This window comes from Gasterosteus aculeatus, chromosome 4 (genome assembly GCF_964276395.1).
Source record: "Gasterosteus aculeatus chromosome 4, fGasAcu3.hap1.1, whole genome shotgun sequence".
Lineage (NCBI taxonomy): Eukaryota > Metazoa > Chordata > Actinopteri > Perciformes > Gasterosteidae > Gasterosteus > Gasterosteus aculeatus.
In genome coordinates this window covers 23194833-23209437 of record NC_135691.1, presented here as the reverse complement: position 1 = coordinate 23209437, position 14605 = coordinate 23194833, and the positions used below count along the sequence as shown (strand labels likewise).

Genomic DNA, 14605 nt, shown 5'->3' with positions numbered 1-14605 from the left:
AAAATGACTTTATAGTGTTCTTCACATTGACCCGATTAATTCAAATATACAATGATACTGATGATGATGCCGTGGATCAACTTTGTGTTTTCCTGATGCAAACTGAGCACAGCTGACAACCTCACAGTTAAAACATGGAGACTTACTGGAGACTCAGCTGCCTATTTTGCTCGTACGCTGCAGCTGGCGGTAGATGATGGATTTAACCTCTTTGTGCATCGGGATGATTTTGCAGCTTGGCATTTTTGTCCACTCAACCCACGAGAGGTTAACGTCATGCTGTGGTATTACGTCAGGCGCAGTCGTATCGTATTACTTAGGAGTACATAACCACAACTCAACCACAACTGGAGTTGTCACATTCTTAACGTAGGAGGCATAACTTTACAAACAGTACCAGATTCAATTAACCCAGAAGCTTTCTTCAAACTTTTGATTGTATTTCACTAACAATAGGAGGTCAGACGTGTTATCAGATATCTCATTTTTGGTTACTGAAAAATGTAACATTTAGAGTTTAGAATATTTTTATACTCATTGGCTATTTTTTTGTAAAGAAGACTAAACATAAACATTTTGTTGAAAATAAATAATTACATTTGCTAGTCATTTTAATGTATTTATGAGCAGTTAGGGCATGTGCATACCTTTGTCCCCAGCCAATTTAATATACTAAAAGAATGTGGCCCTAATAAACCATAACTGTGGAGTTGGTCTGTGTACGGAACATAACAGCTGCTAGTAAACAATTTGATTTTTCCACAGTGCACAGCTGTTTCTTGGAGCTGCTCTCAATCAATGCTGATCAACTTAATGAACATGGGCTGTGAGGACTGTGAGCCTGTGTTTGTGGAGACAGGTGAGCCTGCACGGTTTTGATCTTTCAAACATGTATTCCATCTCTTCTCCCACCACAAGGGAGCCTCCATCCAAGGTCAGTGCTCAAACGGCAGGGTGCACCATGGGAAATGAGCCTGAACAGAGCGAGTGCCAGCCTCCTGCTTTCATGCGATCAGCACAGCTTCAGAAGGATCGGACTGACACTAGTGAAGTCTCCAGGTATCACCCATCACTACCTGTTTCTGCCACAGAGGGAAACCAAAGGCCTGCTCTAATTGTATCATTAATATCATTGCAGTCAGAGAGCCAATTATTCTCTCCTTGAGAGTTCACTTGTCCCAACCTTGAATCGGGCTTTACACCGTTATTTGAGCATGGACTAGCTGTGTTAGTGAAAGAGGAGCTTTTCCAGTCATCTGTGATCAAAGCTGTGTGGATACTGGATTCTTCTTCCAAGTTCAACACGCGACGGTACAACTAGCCTCAAATGGCTCGTAACAAGGAAACAGTGCAGTGTGATTTATGTTGTCTAATGATGTACATGTACCAGTCAAGTTTTGGTTCACTTTCTGAAACTTAGTTTCAATTCAAGTTATATATTTATATACAGAAGAACCATTCATATATTTCTGAAGGGAAAACAAGAGCCTGAAGCAGTTACTGACTAATAAGTAACTAAGGACATTTAATGGTTTTTAAAATGTATTTTCAAATAACCCTCTAATAAAGGTTTTCTAAAAGCACTGCAACTACAAGAACTCCTTGAGCATACAGTCATAAATTAGTTTGAAATATATTATGCTGATAGGTTGAGCACTATGAGAAAAGGGCTGTGGACAGACCAATAGACATACACTTATACACACACGACTAAGACATCATCTCTGCAGAGATAAAAATGGAGCAGCAGCATGACATCCCATGACTACAATAAAAGCACGTACATAGAATATCTTCAGCATGACAAATCAGGGCTGTGACTTATGACAGATATTCTGGCCATTACTGACCCAGGCCAATCTTTCTCCATTATAAACTACATTTTGGGTGTTGGTGGCTCGGTAGTGTTTTTCACACCTGCTTCAGGCTAAAGAAACACTGATGAATTTAACAGGAAACCAATCCATCTGAGCGAGCCGATTTGTCAGGAGTCAGCGACTGGATTGGCTGCTGAATGTTTATCCAAAACCATCGGGAAACCTTCTAGGGAGGGGAAGTGCAGACAGACCTGCACTGTCAAATAATACACTGTCCAATTCACATCAAAGACCTACCTTAAGTTGTCCAAGAACCTCATGTTCTCCATTGCAGCAGGTACTGACCAGTGAGAGGTCAAAATGTAACCGGGTCAGTAATGTCTCCATTTTACCTGTGGCAAAGGGTGGAGTAAAGCTTTAGCTTTGTGTTGGGTAATTGATTCAATGGTAACAATAATTTTTACCTTTTTCATTTTGACAAATTCCACTGATCTTGAACCAGTCTGCATGCAGACCAAGAAGGTGCCGATGTAAAGAAAACCATTATTAAGCTGAAGGAACTAAATTACCTATCTGCATTAGGATTAGGATTCAATATTTTGAATCAATTGCAGACCCTTAATCTGCTTAATTAATCATGGAATAACAAGGTAACCGGTTGTACCTGGGCATCAAACCACCTGTAGAACAATTGTCCAATCACTTTGCACTCTCTGAAAATGGGGATGATTGTGTAAAAATGTCCGTAGGAACTTTTAATGTGGTGCTTTAGTTGTATCCATACACTTCTACCCAATATTGACTGCTTCAGTTCAATCATTTGGAGGTCAAAGTCAAAATTCTTATGGCGCCGACGGTCAGTCATAGAGACATATGTATTAAATTGAGGCTGTTTCATGTAAAGTTCCTCACAGTAACTTCAAATTCATTGCCAACTTTGCACACACTGTATTCAAAGTTTGATACTTGACCTTGTCAAACCACCACCCACAATTCCTAACACAGCATGGCCTCATTCCCAGCCCTTCCTCTAGTGTCCTGAGCCAAACGACACCAAAGGGTTTACCATCAAATACCACACTTTTTCCCTCCAAAGGCTCACATTCCCCCTACAATAATTCACTCATCTATCCTCTGTTCCAGTCAAGGTCAAGTCCTGTGATATCTTAATTAAGGAAGAAAAGGAAAGAGAAAGTTTTCTGTCTTCAAATGAAGCCTCAAATTTGTGAGCTGTTCAATCAGATCTTTTAAACTCACTTAACCCCTGATTAATCCCTGGCGCTCCTCAGTGGGCCGAGCTTCCTGCTAATGAAATTAAGCGCAAAAAAAGTCAGCATAACAGATGCAGCACACATCGCTGGGACACAGGCAGCAAGAGCCGGAGACTCTGCAGATGTGTTAAAACTCAGGAGCTGTGTAGCTCTCAGGATGCCCGTCTGCACCATCATTTTCTCAGTCCTCTTTGAGCAGCGCTGAACTGAGAGAGAAAACACCAGCCGGACATACACAACGACATCTCTGAACAAATCAGCACAATACGCACATTCATATGAACAGCCTCTAAATTACCATCTTCACCTATAATTTACAAATATCTGCTCAACAATAAATTTGTGAAATTATTTAAGATTTACATTGTTATCTCCCCCCGCGACCCTGTGTGCTGGATAAGCGGTTTGAAGATGGATGATTATCTACATATAATCATCGTGCAAATATCATTAATGTGACATCAATGTTCAATTTTCAAATAACACTGTTATTAACAACTGCCAAATAACAATTGTTATTGCCTATTTATTACTAAAATATTATTTAGGTACTCTGCATGTTATTTTTTAACCAATTTTTTAATAATAGTATAAAAGTAATCTTGGTATTACATTTCTGCAAAAGAAAGAAATGTATGTCAGTTATATCTCTGCAATACAATTGTTTTTGAGCCCTGGGTGGAAGTAATGAGAACAGCAATATTTCCAAATATACTTTATTTTGTCAAATATCAGCAGTGTTTAAATTAAGACTTTCACGGTCTGAGGGACAGATCGATGAATATTGTTTTTCATCACTTAAATTTCATTAAGTTTAATTTGTCACAACCTTCGCCATCACTTCCAAACATACATTCATTATGTGACAAAGTTGAATCACCTCTTAGTCATTTCATAACTAGATGTGCACATTACATAGAGCAATGGCAGCAGTTTGCTCTGTGTCACAGAAATTGGTCAAAGCACTGATCATGAGTGTGCCTCAGAGATTAGCTCAACGCTGCTCGGTTGCACACTGACAGGCTTGTGTGGCGAGTCTGAGGTTCTGATTGCTTGTTAGAACAGGGAGTCTACAGATTCAGGCCATAGGCAGCTCATGGTAGGCAGCATACTGTCCAGTCACATGATGGTAGATCTGTTTAAACACAAAAAGAAAAAACTCAATTACATGCAGAAAGGTGAGTTTTGGAAAAGGTGGTGTGTGTGTGATAAGTCCCCACCTGCCTCTCGATGTCAGCCAACAGGCTGCTGGCTCCCAGGCGGAACAGGGTCGGACAGAGCCAGTCTTTACCCAGCTCCTCTTTGATGAGAGCGAGCCACACCAGGGACTCCTGAGCCGTTCGGATCCCCCCTGCTGGCTTAAAGCCCACCTGAAAGTATACGTAGACCTTGGTTAACAGGATAGGATGCTTCACTTAGAGCTGGGTTACAGCTTGGAGGGGGCCTGGGAGTATGCTCATCCAGTCTAGATGATGTGTTTTGTGGACCTGGAAAAGGGATATGACCGGATCTCCCGAGAGATAATGTGGGAGGTGCTGCGGGAGTACGGGGTTCCTACTTGAGGCCATCCAATCCCTGTACACCCAAAGCGAGAGCCGTGTTCAAGTGCTCGGCAGTCAGAGGCGTTTCCGGTGGGGGTTGGCCTTCGCCAGGGCTGTGCCTTGCCACCAATCCTGTTTGTGGTCTTCATGGACAGGATATTGAGGCGTAGTCAGGGGGAGGAGGGTCTACAGTTCGGGGGTGCTGCAGATTTCATCGCCGCTTTTGCAGATGATGTGGTCCTGACGGCATCCTCTGTCTGGGACCTCCAACTCTCACTGGAGCGTTACGCAGTCAAGTGTGAAGCAGTCGGGATGAGGATTAGCACCTCTAAATCTGAGGCCATGGTTCTCAGCAGCAACCGATGCATTGCCTACCCCAGGTAGGGAATGTGTCCTTACCCCAAGTGAAGGAGTTCAAGTACCTCGGGGTCTTGTTCACGAGTGAGGGGAAGATGGAGTGTGAGTTTGGCTGGAGAATCGGAGCAGTGGAGCGGTATTGCACTTTACCGCACCATTGTGACGAAAAGACAGCTGAGCCGGAAGGCAAAGCTCTCGATTTACCGGTCAATCCTCATTCCTACCCTCACCTATGGTCATGAAGGATGAGTCATGACCGAAAGAACAAGGTCCCTGCTGGAGCGGTTGCCCCTGCGATCCGACCCCGGATAAACGGTTGAATGGATGGATTAATAAACAACAACAAGACAGCTTGTATGCAGTTGACCTACAACGTACCTTGTGCTCATTAAGCTGGAAATATTCACAACTACATTACCTTGTGGCCTGAACACAGGAAGTAGTCGCGGATGGCCCTCGCCATCACTATGGCGACCGGGTAAGTGGCATTGACAGACTCCTTTCCTGTGGACGTCTTAATGAAGTCGGAGCCTGTTGGGGTTTGAAAAGGTGACATTGAGGAAATATTCTATCTGGTACGTCTCTATTCGACTGCTCAACATACTCCTGGCTGCTTCAACGACCTACTGATGGATGCCAGCAACACCAGGGCTCAACAATAAGATCAGCTGCAAAATTGTGGGCTAGTAAATCTAGCAACTTACTTGCCCAAGCTAAAGAAGAATCAAACAGATTTTTTTCCCAGAGCGGATGATAGAAGTAGCTAAGGAGTGAGCCATCTTGCTTCCTTCAACTTTTTTAGGAGGTGCACATCCTCAGTACCGATCATGCACTTGTCAATAAAAGGCAGCGGCTACAGACAAAGTTTAAGAGCTGAAACGCAAGATGCTGCTGGAGTATGTAGGTGAAATATTAGAGCCAAATACTAAAATAACGATAAAACTCATATTGTTTTTGTTGTTATTTCATAAATGCTCATTTAAAGGCAATTTATTATAAAGTGTGACGGTGCACATGTAGGACGAAACAGGCCGTCTGGCCTGGCCAGACAAGAACATATGCTACTTATGATGGCTAACAGAGAGCAGCTTGCACGCTCATCAATAAAACCCTTCATTTTTCATTCCTTTCCTTCACAGCCAATTATGTTTTATCAGCTTTTCTGATAAAAATAGAAGATGAAATGACACTCTTTAATAGATTACCCACAAACTGCAGGCTGCAGGAAAGAAAAAGAAAAAATACCCTCCATGGTGTATAATGACTGTTCATTACAGAATGGAACAAGATGAACATTTTTCAGTTCATTAAAGACATCTTCCATGTTTTTTTCCAGTCAGGTCTTTCTTTCAGCCTCTCTCTCCTCTTCCTCAAACTGGCATAATCCTTAAGATTCGTTATGGGGAGTCTTAATTACCAGATAATGGATAACGGTTATTAAATGTGGGTGGCGGTAATGAAGCTCTATTCATTTGCGTGGGCAGGGGGATACTGGCAAGGGACCAGCGTAAAATAGCCTGCATCTGAGATTAATAGGTGAAATTATCATTCAATTTCAGGAATCTCATATGCAATTCATTGGAACAAGGGTAGATTAAGGAGCGAGCGTGGCGACAAAAGCGATGCATTTTAATAATGATCTCTATCAGAGCTCCTGACAATTTGGTTCTGTTGTCGGCTTATTATGTGATGGCTAGTTAACAGCGCCTGTGCACGTGTGCGCGTGTGTGCGTGTGTGTGTGTGTGATCGAGGTTCACAAAATAACTTAAGCGTTAAACAAAAGAAAGCGCTAAGCAGCAGCGCCACAAGCTGGATGGCTGCAGAAATTACATCTTTTACTAACCTCTGTAGTGCCAAATGAAAACCAGGACCATCTCTAGTTAACAGCAACACACACACGTGGCTTCTTCTCAGCACTGTGATGAACTTACATGTGCATAACTGGAACGGTGAAATGGTTAACATATACAGTGTGTGCGACACGCTTATTCTTACGGTTTAAAAGAGGTTTACTTCTGTAGAGGCATCAGCCCCAGGAGAAACGGCAAGGAAATGTATCTGTTTAAGCATTTCCTAAATGAGAGGCGCACCAAGAGCATGAGATGCGTTCAGGTACATGTTGAGTAAAGCCCTAGAACACAATCACTGTATTGATTACATGCGTAAAACAAAAGATTAGAGCCTGTGTAGATGGCTTGATTTACGATATGATGTTATGTTTTGCAGCATATCTGTTCTGTTAGCAGCTCTTGAGAAGGCTGGGAAACACATACAAAAACAATATGAAGTCATAACAAATATAATTGCAAACCAGGTGAAATGATAGGGCACTACACCATATGGTTGCCACATAACCTTCTGCTTTAGATGAACAATGAGTGCCACACTGTCGGGAGGATAGAAACCCTGATACAGGTCATGTGGTCAGACTAACCAGCCATCATAGCCACCAGGCTGGCCTTGTAGACGTTAGTGAAGGTGCCCAGCTCTCCAATAGCCAGGATGGTCTTCATGTGGGCGTCACCACAGGCCGCTCGAAACTGACGGATCTCCTCATACATAGCTGTAGGAGGAGGGAACTTTTTAGTAAAAGATTTGTAGTGTCACCAATGACAAAATGCTTTTCACTACTCCACACTCATTTGCACTAATTGTCACATAAAATGTTTATTTTTGCTTTTTAGTAAGAACATGGAATGGTTTGTCTATTCTCTTATGGGCTTGTTGAGTAAGTATTAGCTATTACAGTTAAAACATTGTTACCACTCTGACAATTCTCTTGACAAAATGATGTGCAATGTGCCCTTTCTTATATTTCATCTAATGAATGCAAATAAGCAGACCTCAAGTATCTTCAACTTTTGACTTTGAACAGTCATGTACAAGAAGTCCTGAAATGCTGGGCATTACAAAACGTTTGATCACCTACAGTTCCATGACAACCGGGAAATGCCATGTGCGGATACTGAACATTTGGTAGGGCCCAAAGCACTGCAGAATATGAGTCAACTTACTATCTGCATAAATTGTTTAATAAGTTTATAATTTGGGTCGTTCACGGGAGAAGCAAGTTCTGGATCCAACTTCAATGTTGGATATTCATTTACTGTCCTGTTTTAATGACTTAGAATCTGCTGAAAAATCTGCAGGGTTAAAATTCTAGTAAAACAATTGAAAAGTTTTTTTTCTACCATTTCATTTTTTTAAATTTTTTTTATGAATTGGACAAATAAAAGGATTAGCCTCAGAGAAACTTTTTTTCTCCAGGTCTTAAGTCTAAAACAGAAGGGGAAAAAAAACCTCTGAGGCTAAAATGAATGGAGAAGGTGGACTGCTGCGAGCTGTGGGCCTCAGCGTACCTTCCCACTGTCCAGTGAGGGCAAGCATCCTGTTGATGACGATGTCGATCTCCGTGGCGCCGTCAGCCACCGCTACGCGGACTTCCTGTAGGCGGGTCTCCAGAGGTGTCTGGCCGGCTGGAAAACCAGTGGCCACTGGGAGACGAGGCACACGGTCACACACGTTTCAGTGTGTCCTGTTCACTGTTCCTGACATTCCTGCAGGTGTGGTAGAGACTCAGGTGACTCACCTGAGGCTACGGCAAGGCTGGAGTTGGCCTCTCGAAGGGATTTGACTGCGTCGGCCACACGGGATGGATACACACACACTGCTGCTGTAGTAATTCCTGACACATGACATACAACACAGCGCCAATGATGAACAGGTTTACGGCGCCCTCTGCAGGCTGAAGAAAGTAATCATATAGAGCAACAAGCTCTAGGGCTGCCCTATGAATCTGTTGTACACAAATGTCTCTTAGACCATTGTGACAACTCCCCCAATATTAGGTTTGGAAGAGTTGGAGTTAACTATCAGGTACTGATTTTTTGGACATTAAAACGGTCCTGATATATTGTAAATGTTTGGATGAAATTAGTCAGCAGCAATCTTACACAACTAGAACCTAATTGCATAATAAAAAACACAGTAAACAGAATATGGCTGACTAAGTAGTCTTCAATTAATGACTGAAGACAGAAATAGGAATATATATTTGCACCAGTTTAATAATACATTGACTTTTGTATAAACTATACAGTGTGTTTTTGAGCTAGTTTTTTATTTCATAGATATTTATATTCTACCTGTACTTGGTCTAGTAGTTCAATGAAAAATGCAGTTGTGGTTTATGTTTTTTTGTGTGCAGGTGTGTTTGTATAAGAGTTCTCTGTGTTGCTGAAGCAATATAGAAGGATTACACAATAGTTAAAGCCAGTTCCTCAAGACACAGCAAAACTAAAACAGCTCATCACAACATCTACTCCGATCTCACGTGTATAGCAGCAGACCTTTGTCGTGCATGTCCACCGCCCGAAGCAGGTCATGTCGGACCGGCTGGATGGCTTTCAGGCACAGCCGGTGGACGTTGGATGGCGTGTCGTCTCCAGCGAGAGTTGTCAGGTCGATGCAAGTGACGGCCTTCAGCAGCCATGCGGCCTGCAGGCCAGAAACACGGTACGGGTCAAACCCAACAAGTGTCTCTGCTGTCAGATACAGAGTTACATACCACACATAATGCAGTTTTGTGATTCAGAATAGAGAAGAATGATATATAATATGTATATAGATGTATACACACAGCAACATGGTGCATTTATTTATTTATCGTGCCCCAATAGGTGTGGCACACATTGGATGCAGGTGAACGAGGAGCTCTACCTGCCACTGTTTCTTTGGGATCTTCTGTGCTTGTACATGCTGGGCTCTCTTCAGTACGGCGTGTGTGTTAACCCTCACTTTGGATATCCACTCCAGGTCTGACGTCCATGAGCGAAGAATGAAGGAAAAACAAATACATTTTGAAATGTGTGTTTAAAGTTCTGCGCAAAATGTTCTGTACTTTTTTTACCACGATCCATAAAGACTGAAATGCTTTACTGCTGATTTTGCACTGGACTACATTTTAATTCATCTTACCAACATACAGTACCTCTCAAACTGGCATTTACACATGTACCTAAACATCCAAGACAAGCAGCAATAAAGTATTATTCTTAAAAATGAATTTAGACCAAGAAGTATGGCAAATTATTAGAATATGCTCCCAATTCAGTGATGGTCAAACAAAATTGAACATGAAAAAAACAATGTTGTTTAATGCATCACCAGTTTTGATGTAATTAAGAGAAAGAAAAGATTTTTAAAAACTGTTCGGTCTGACATGGCTGAATTAATCAAAATGTGACTTCACGCCCTTTGTTTTATGGGAACTGTGGTAAGATAATAAAATTTGTTAGTATCTATGTTCATCCAATATAGACACAACCCCACTGTGTGTTTAGCCTTACTTAGCACAAGGCTAAATGACGTAATTCACAGCGTGTATTTGGAGTGGTTGGGTTCTGTCCGCTTGGTCCAAGTGCACTGTTTTTAAACTCATTTTACTGGGAGCACAACCGCTCAAATGGTACCAATGTTGTGACACAATTCTGGGGAAGGCAACTCTCTGTATGGATTAGGTGTCCCTTCCATCACTTTCCATCAAGTGTGTCACCCACCAACAAGGGGGTCTTTGAAAGAAAATGCAACTAAGATTATGATGGAACTGAAACAGCATCAGAAGAAAACTGCAACATGTCATCAAGCCGCTAAAAGAAGAACAGCAGTCAGCTGAGCAGGGCTGTCATATGACATTATTAAGCTACATGGTCTAACTGCACTCACGTCAATCATTTACTATTATATTTCACTATATTTTGCCTTAATATACACCAACGTTACAGTTAGATTGAATTCAGTAAGGTTAAGTGAAATGTGAAACGTCCGTGTGTCTGTTACAGTGTGTATGTTACTGTGTGTCTGTTACAGTGGGTCTGTTAGTGTGTATGTTAGTGTGTTACAGTGGGTCTGTTACAGTGGGTCTGTTAGTGTGTATGTTACCGTGTGTCTGTTACCGTGTGTCTGTTACCGTGTGTCTGTTAGTGTGTCTGTTACCGTGTGTTTCTAGTTACAGCGCGTGCGCGTTATCGTGTGTGTGTGATCGTGTTTGTGTTGTCAGGTCAGCTTACTTCCAAGATAAAGTTAACGTAATGTTACTTATTAAACTGAAGTCAAGGCTACGGGAAGGTTAGCCTAGCTAGAGTACTAAACGATTATTTTAAAACAAAGCGCATTGCAATAAAACGGGGCCATGTGATGTATATTTTACAATGTTTTAACAAAGCGCATACTGCATCAATAACGATGGCAAATGGCAAACGGTCGTACAGCAAATGTGACGCTGACGTCTGATATCCATATGTGCACAGGAAGTGACCCGACGTTATAGCGGGGGCAGAAGTAAGTTCTATTTTTCAGCTGATATCGTTACCTACCAAGCGTTGTCCCAGGGTTCCTGGCCGACATGTCAATGGACGCGATACTATTTATTCACGGGCAGATTGATATTTACAGCAAGAGCCACTGCTAGTCCAAGGTCCTATCAACCTTCTCTTTTTGTCTGCGACGGCACAGGGCTGCGGGGGGGGGGATTCCGGAAGAGGACTCCCTCCACAATAAGGCACAAAAAAAACAGCTCGTGTTCCTGTGCAGCTAATTTACCAACGGAACATGTACAACACAATCGGAAAGCCGCCTCACAGCAAAAGCGTGAGTGAAAAATCCAGAGATATGGTGCTCGCAGTTTATAGACACTACGGTATTGAACATTTGGTCAGAAGCCTTGTTTATTTAGCCATTGTGAAGAACAAAAGCCTTAATGGGAAAGTGTGACACTCAGAAACTATTTTTGGTGTTTGGTCCATCAGCAGGCATTTAACAGTGCACTGCAAAAAGAGGCACAAAGCCCAAACCTCTTACCCCCGAAGGTCCGCTGTGGATCCGGAAGTGGATCAAACCCAATAGTTCTACAATATACCATCAAGAAAAAAACGTAATAGAATAATGCCACATATTTCTGGAAACATCAGAGCCTGGGCTACAATGATATCAAAGCTGTTTGTATATGCTCCAAACACAACTCAAGCAATAATTAAGTGTATGAAAACAAATCCTAATATTTCTCATAAAAAATCACTGCCAAACTGCACATTCCGTCCACCATCAATCGAAGCAACATGCTAACAACATCAGCCAACGAAATAGCATCTTCACCTTTCAATTATCATTTTTTACGTTTGTCATTTTCCCCTGGGTAAATAATGTATATGTTTGGTTAGGTTTTTACAGTTTGTATTACTTTTTGTTGTTGTTGTGAAATGATAGTTTGGTACAGGAGAAAATTCAAATGGGACAAATGGTTAACCTCGGCTAAACTCTCTGTCCTAAAGGCCTCTCTATTTGATCTGCTTCACTCCATCAAAGTAAAACTTTCCACAGATACTGTCCACAAACTGGGTTGTGACCCAGACTTAGATGGGTTTATAGCCTGGTTTCTCCGTGGTTTTTAGTTATGGAGACCCTGTAAGTGATTTTTTTTCAGGTGGATTCTAGAAATTTAAAAAAGAATCTGTGTGCCATCTCACAAGGGTTCCCGTTTATCCTATAGAAAAGAAATCCTCCAAATAGACAAAGTAGTTACAGAGATATTGGCTACTTTTTTCAGAGCAGAGGCCCAAAACCAACTCGGAGTGAAACTTGACAAGTCAGGAATCATTACTTCACCTTAAGACTGACATCATTATTTTACAGCTACATCAGCTGCCTATAGATATACCCTTTGAAAACTTTATAATAGAGCTTTGACACAAGGGTTAGGTCACAAGGGAATAGCTGTGACATCATCATAATGATTGGGATTCTTCTTCAGTGAGAAATCATCCGTGGCATCCCAGAGCTTCCACTAGATGCCAGTGCAGTGCAAGTTCTTAAAACTCCTTACCTTTTTTTCAATGGGGTTCAGAACTCAAAGATAGAGACCTCAAATAGTTCTTTGTCTTCACATATTCAAATCTTGCCTTTAGACCATGTTAACATTACGGTGGAAAGTCATTACATATCCGAGTATCTAGTAAAGTCTGGATAATTTAAATAATGTGTTTTGTACTGTTTGGTTTGAGAATACAGAGTAATCCTTAAAAAAACGTTGCACCAAGCATTGAGAATGTAGAGTAGGTCCTGGGTGAGCAGCAGGCTCAAACCCCCATGTCCCGTGTGTTTTGTCACGAGACACATGAGGTGGAACCACATCCAGGTTCACCAGAGCTGGGATTTTTGCAGATCTTTCTTTGCCAACTTTGAACATATTTTTGTCAACCTAGTGATAGAATTTTTCGTGAAACCACCTTAAATAGTTTTTCAAAACCCGTTGCCTCATCTATGTTCACACTGCCAAATAATGTACACGTGCATCTTCCACGTGTGTCTTTGATCCTTGCAGAAAAGAGAATGGCGCAAAGTTATGCCACTTAGGATTGTTTTTTTAGCGGGAAGAGGAAAGGGGGGTTCTCCCTACCACTGCGGCTCGGTCGGCCTTAGGAGCCTGTGCCTCATTAAATTGAGATCACGCTCAAAGCCGGGGGGGGGGGGTCATACTGAGGCACCATATGAATCACAGAAAGAGTAAGAGGAGAGAGGATGTGTGGGGGGGTTGTTTCTCAATGACAGGGCTCTGGTGAGAGTGACGGAGCACTGACTCACTGAGGAATGGAACCCGCTGGAAGTGAGTCCATGGCCCTGTCTCTAAGCTGCATGCCATTCTTGGGTCCACTGGACTGAACGTACAGTAGTAGGCCTGCTGCAGTAAATACACAGTTCCTCACCTAACCTTGACTTCAGTAGAACTTTGTTTGTGGAGGTGCTCCAAAGGTTAACATGTCTGAGCCTGATAAGTGGTTTTAGCTGGTTTGTTGTTGGCAATCCAGGCAGCCGCCATGCAAAAAGGGCTTGAGCTTTTTCACTAGGAAAGGAGAGCAGGGTAATCTTTACCTCGCAAGTTTACAAGATCACACATTGCAGGTAAAAGGTGATGCCTTTATGCCGGAACCCGCAGTGTTGCGGATGGATCAGTTTTACTACAAGGAGCTACAGGCAGAAACAGGCCTGGTTTATGTGAGCACGAGTCCATATGCATGCATCAATAGCATTATCACAACTGGACCTGGTCGTCTGTGGGGTTTCAGAAGTGTTATGGTCCAAAAGCTGGGCTTACATGGGGGGTTCAGCAGATTGCCCCTTGTTTGGAATACAAGCAGAAAAGCAAGATCTATTCTATCTCTAACAGATATCTTCCTTATTTTATCCCCCTCATAAGGGTTTTTGAGGCAGTTTTTCTTCTGTCAAGTCTGAGTTTGGGGACAAAGGATGTCGCAAGTGTATAGATAGAAAAGCACTGAGTGGCAACTGATTTTGGACTATTTAAAATGAGTTAAAAATGATGTTTTTGATGTAATGAAATATGATGATATAAGACATGTTATTATAATGTCAATCCATCCGTCTTCAAAGCCGTTTATCCTTCATACAGGGTTGTGGGGGTACAGCCTTGATTAGTTGCCAGGCAATGGCAAGGTTGACACAGAGACACACAACTATTCACACTCACCTTCACACACCTGCAGATAATTTAGGGTCACAAATCAAGGAAGCTTGAATACCCGGAGAGAAACCACACACTTTATG

The 14605-nt window shown here is 42.1% G+C and overlaps 1 protein-coding gene across 1 annotated transcript; it reads right to left on the bottom strand.

Annotated features, from left to right (window-relative positions):
* Positions 1-3788: 3788 nt before the first annotated feature.
* On the bottom strand, positions 3789-11617 carry dera (deoxyribose-phosphate aldolase (putative)). Its single transcript, XM_040174493.2, has 9 exons — positions 11362-11617; positions 9707-9804; positions 9337-9484; positions 8577-8672; positions 8347-8481; positions 7422-7550; positions 5405-5517; positions 4309-4458; positions 3789-4223 (listed from the first exon to the last, which is right to left on the bottom strand). The coding sequence occupies exons 1-9, from the start codon at positions 11390-11392 to the stop codon at positions 4167-4169; spliced, it is 957 nt and encodes a 318-aa protein (XP_040030427.1). The 5' UTR covers positions 11393-11617; the 3' UTR covers positions 3789-4166.
* Between the last annotated feature and the right edge of the window lie 2988 nt (positions 11618-14605).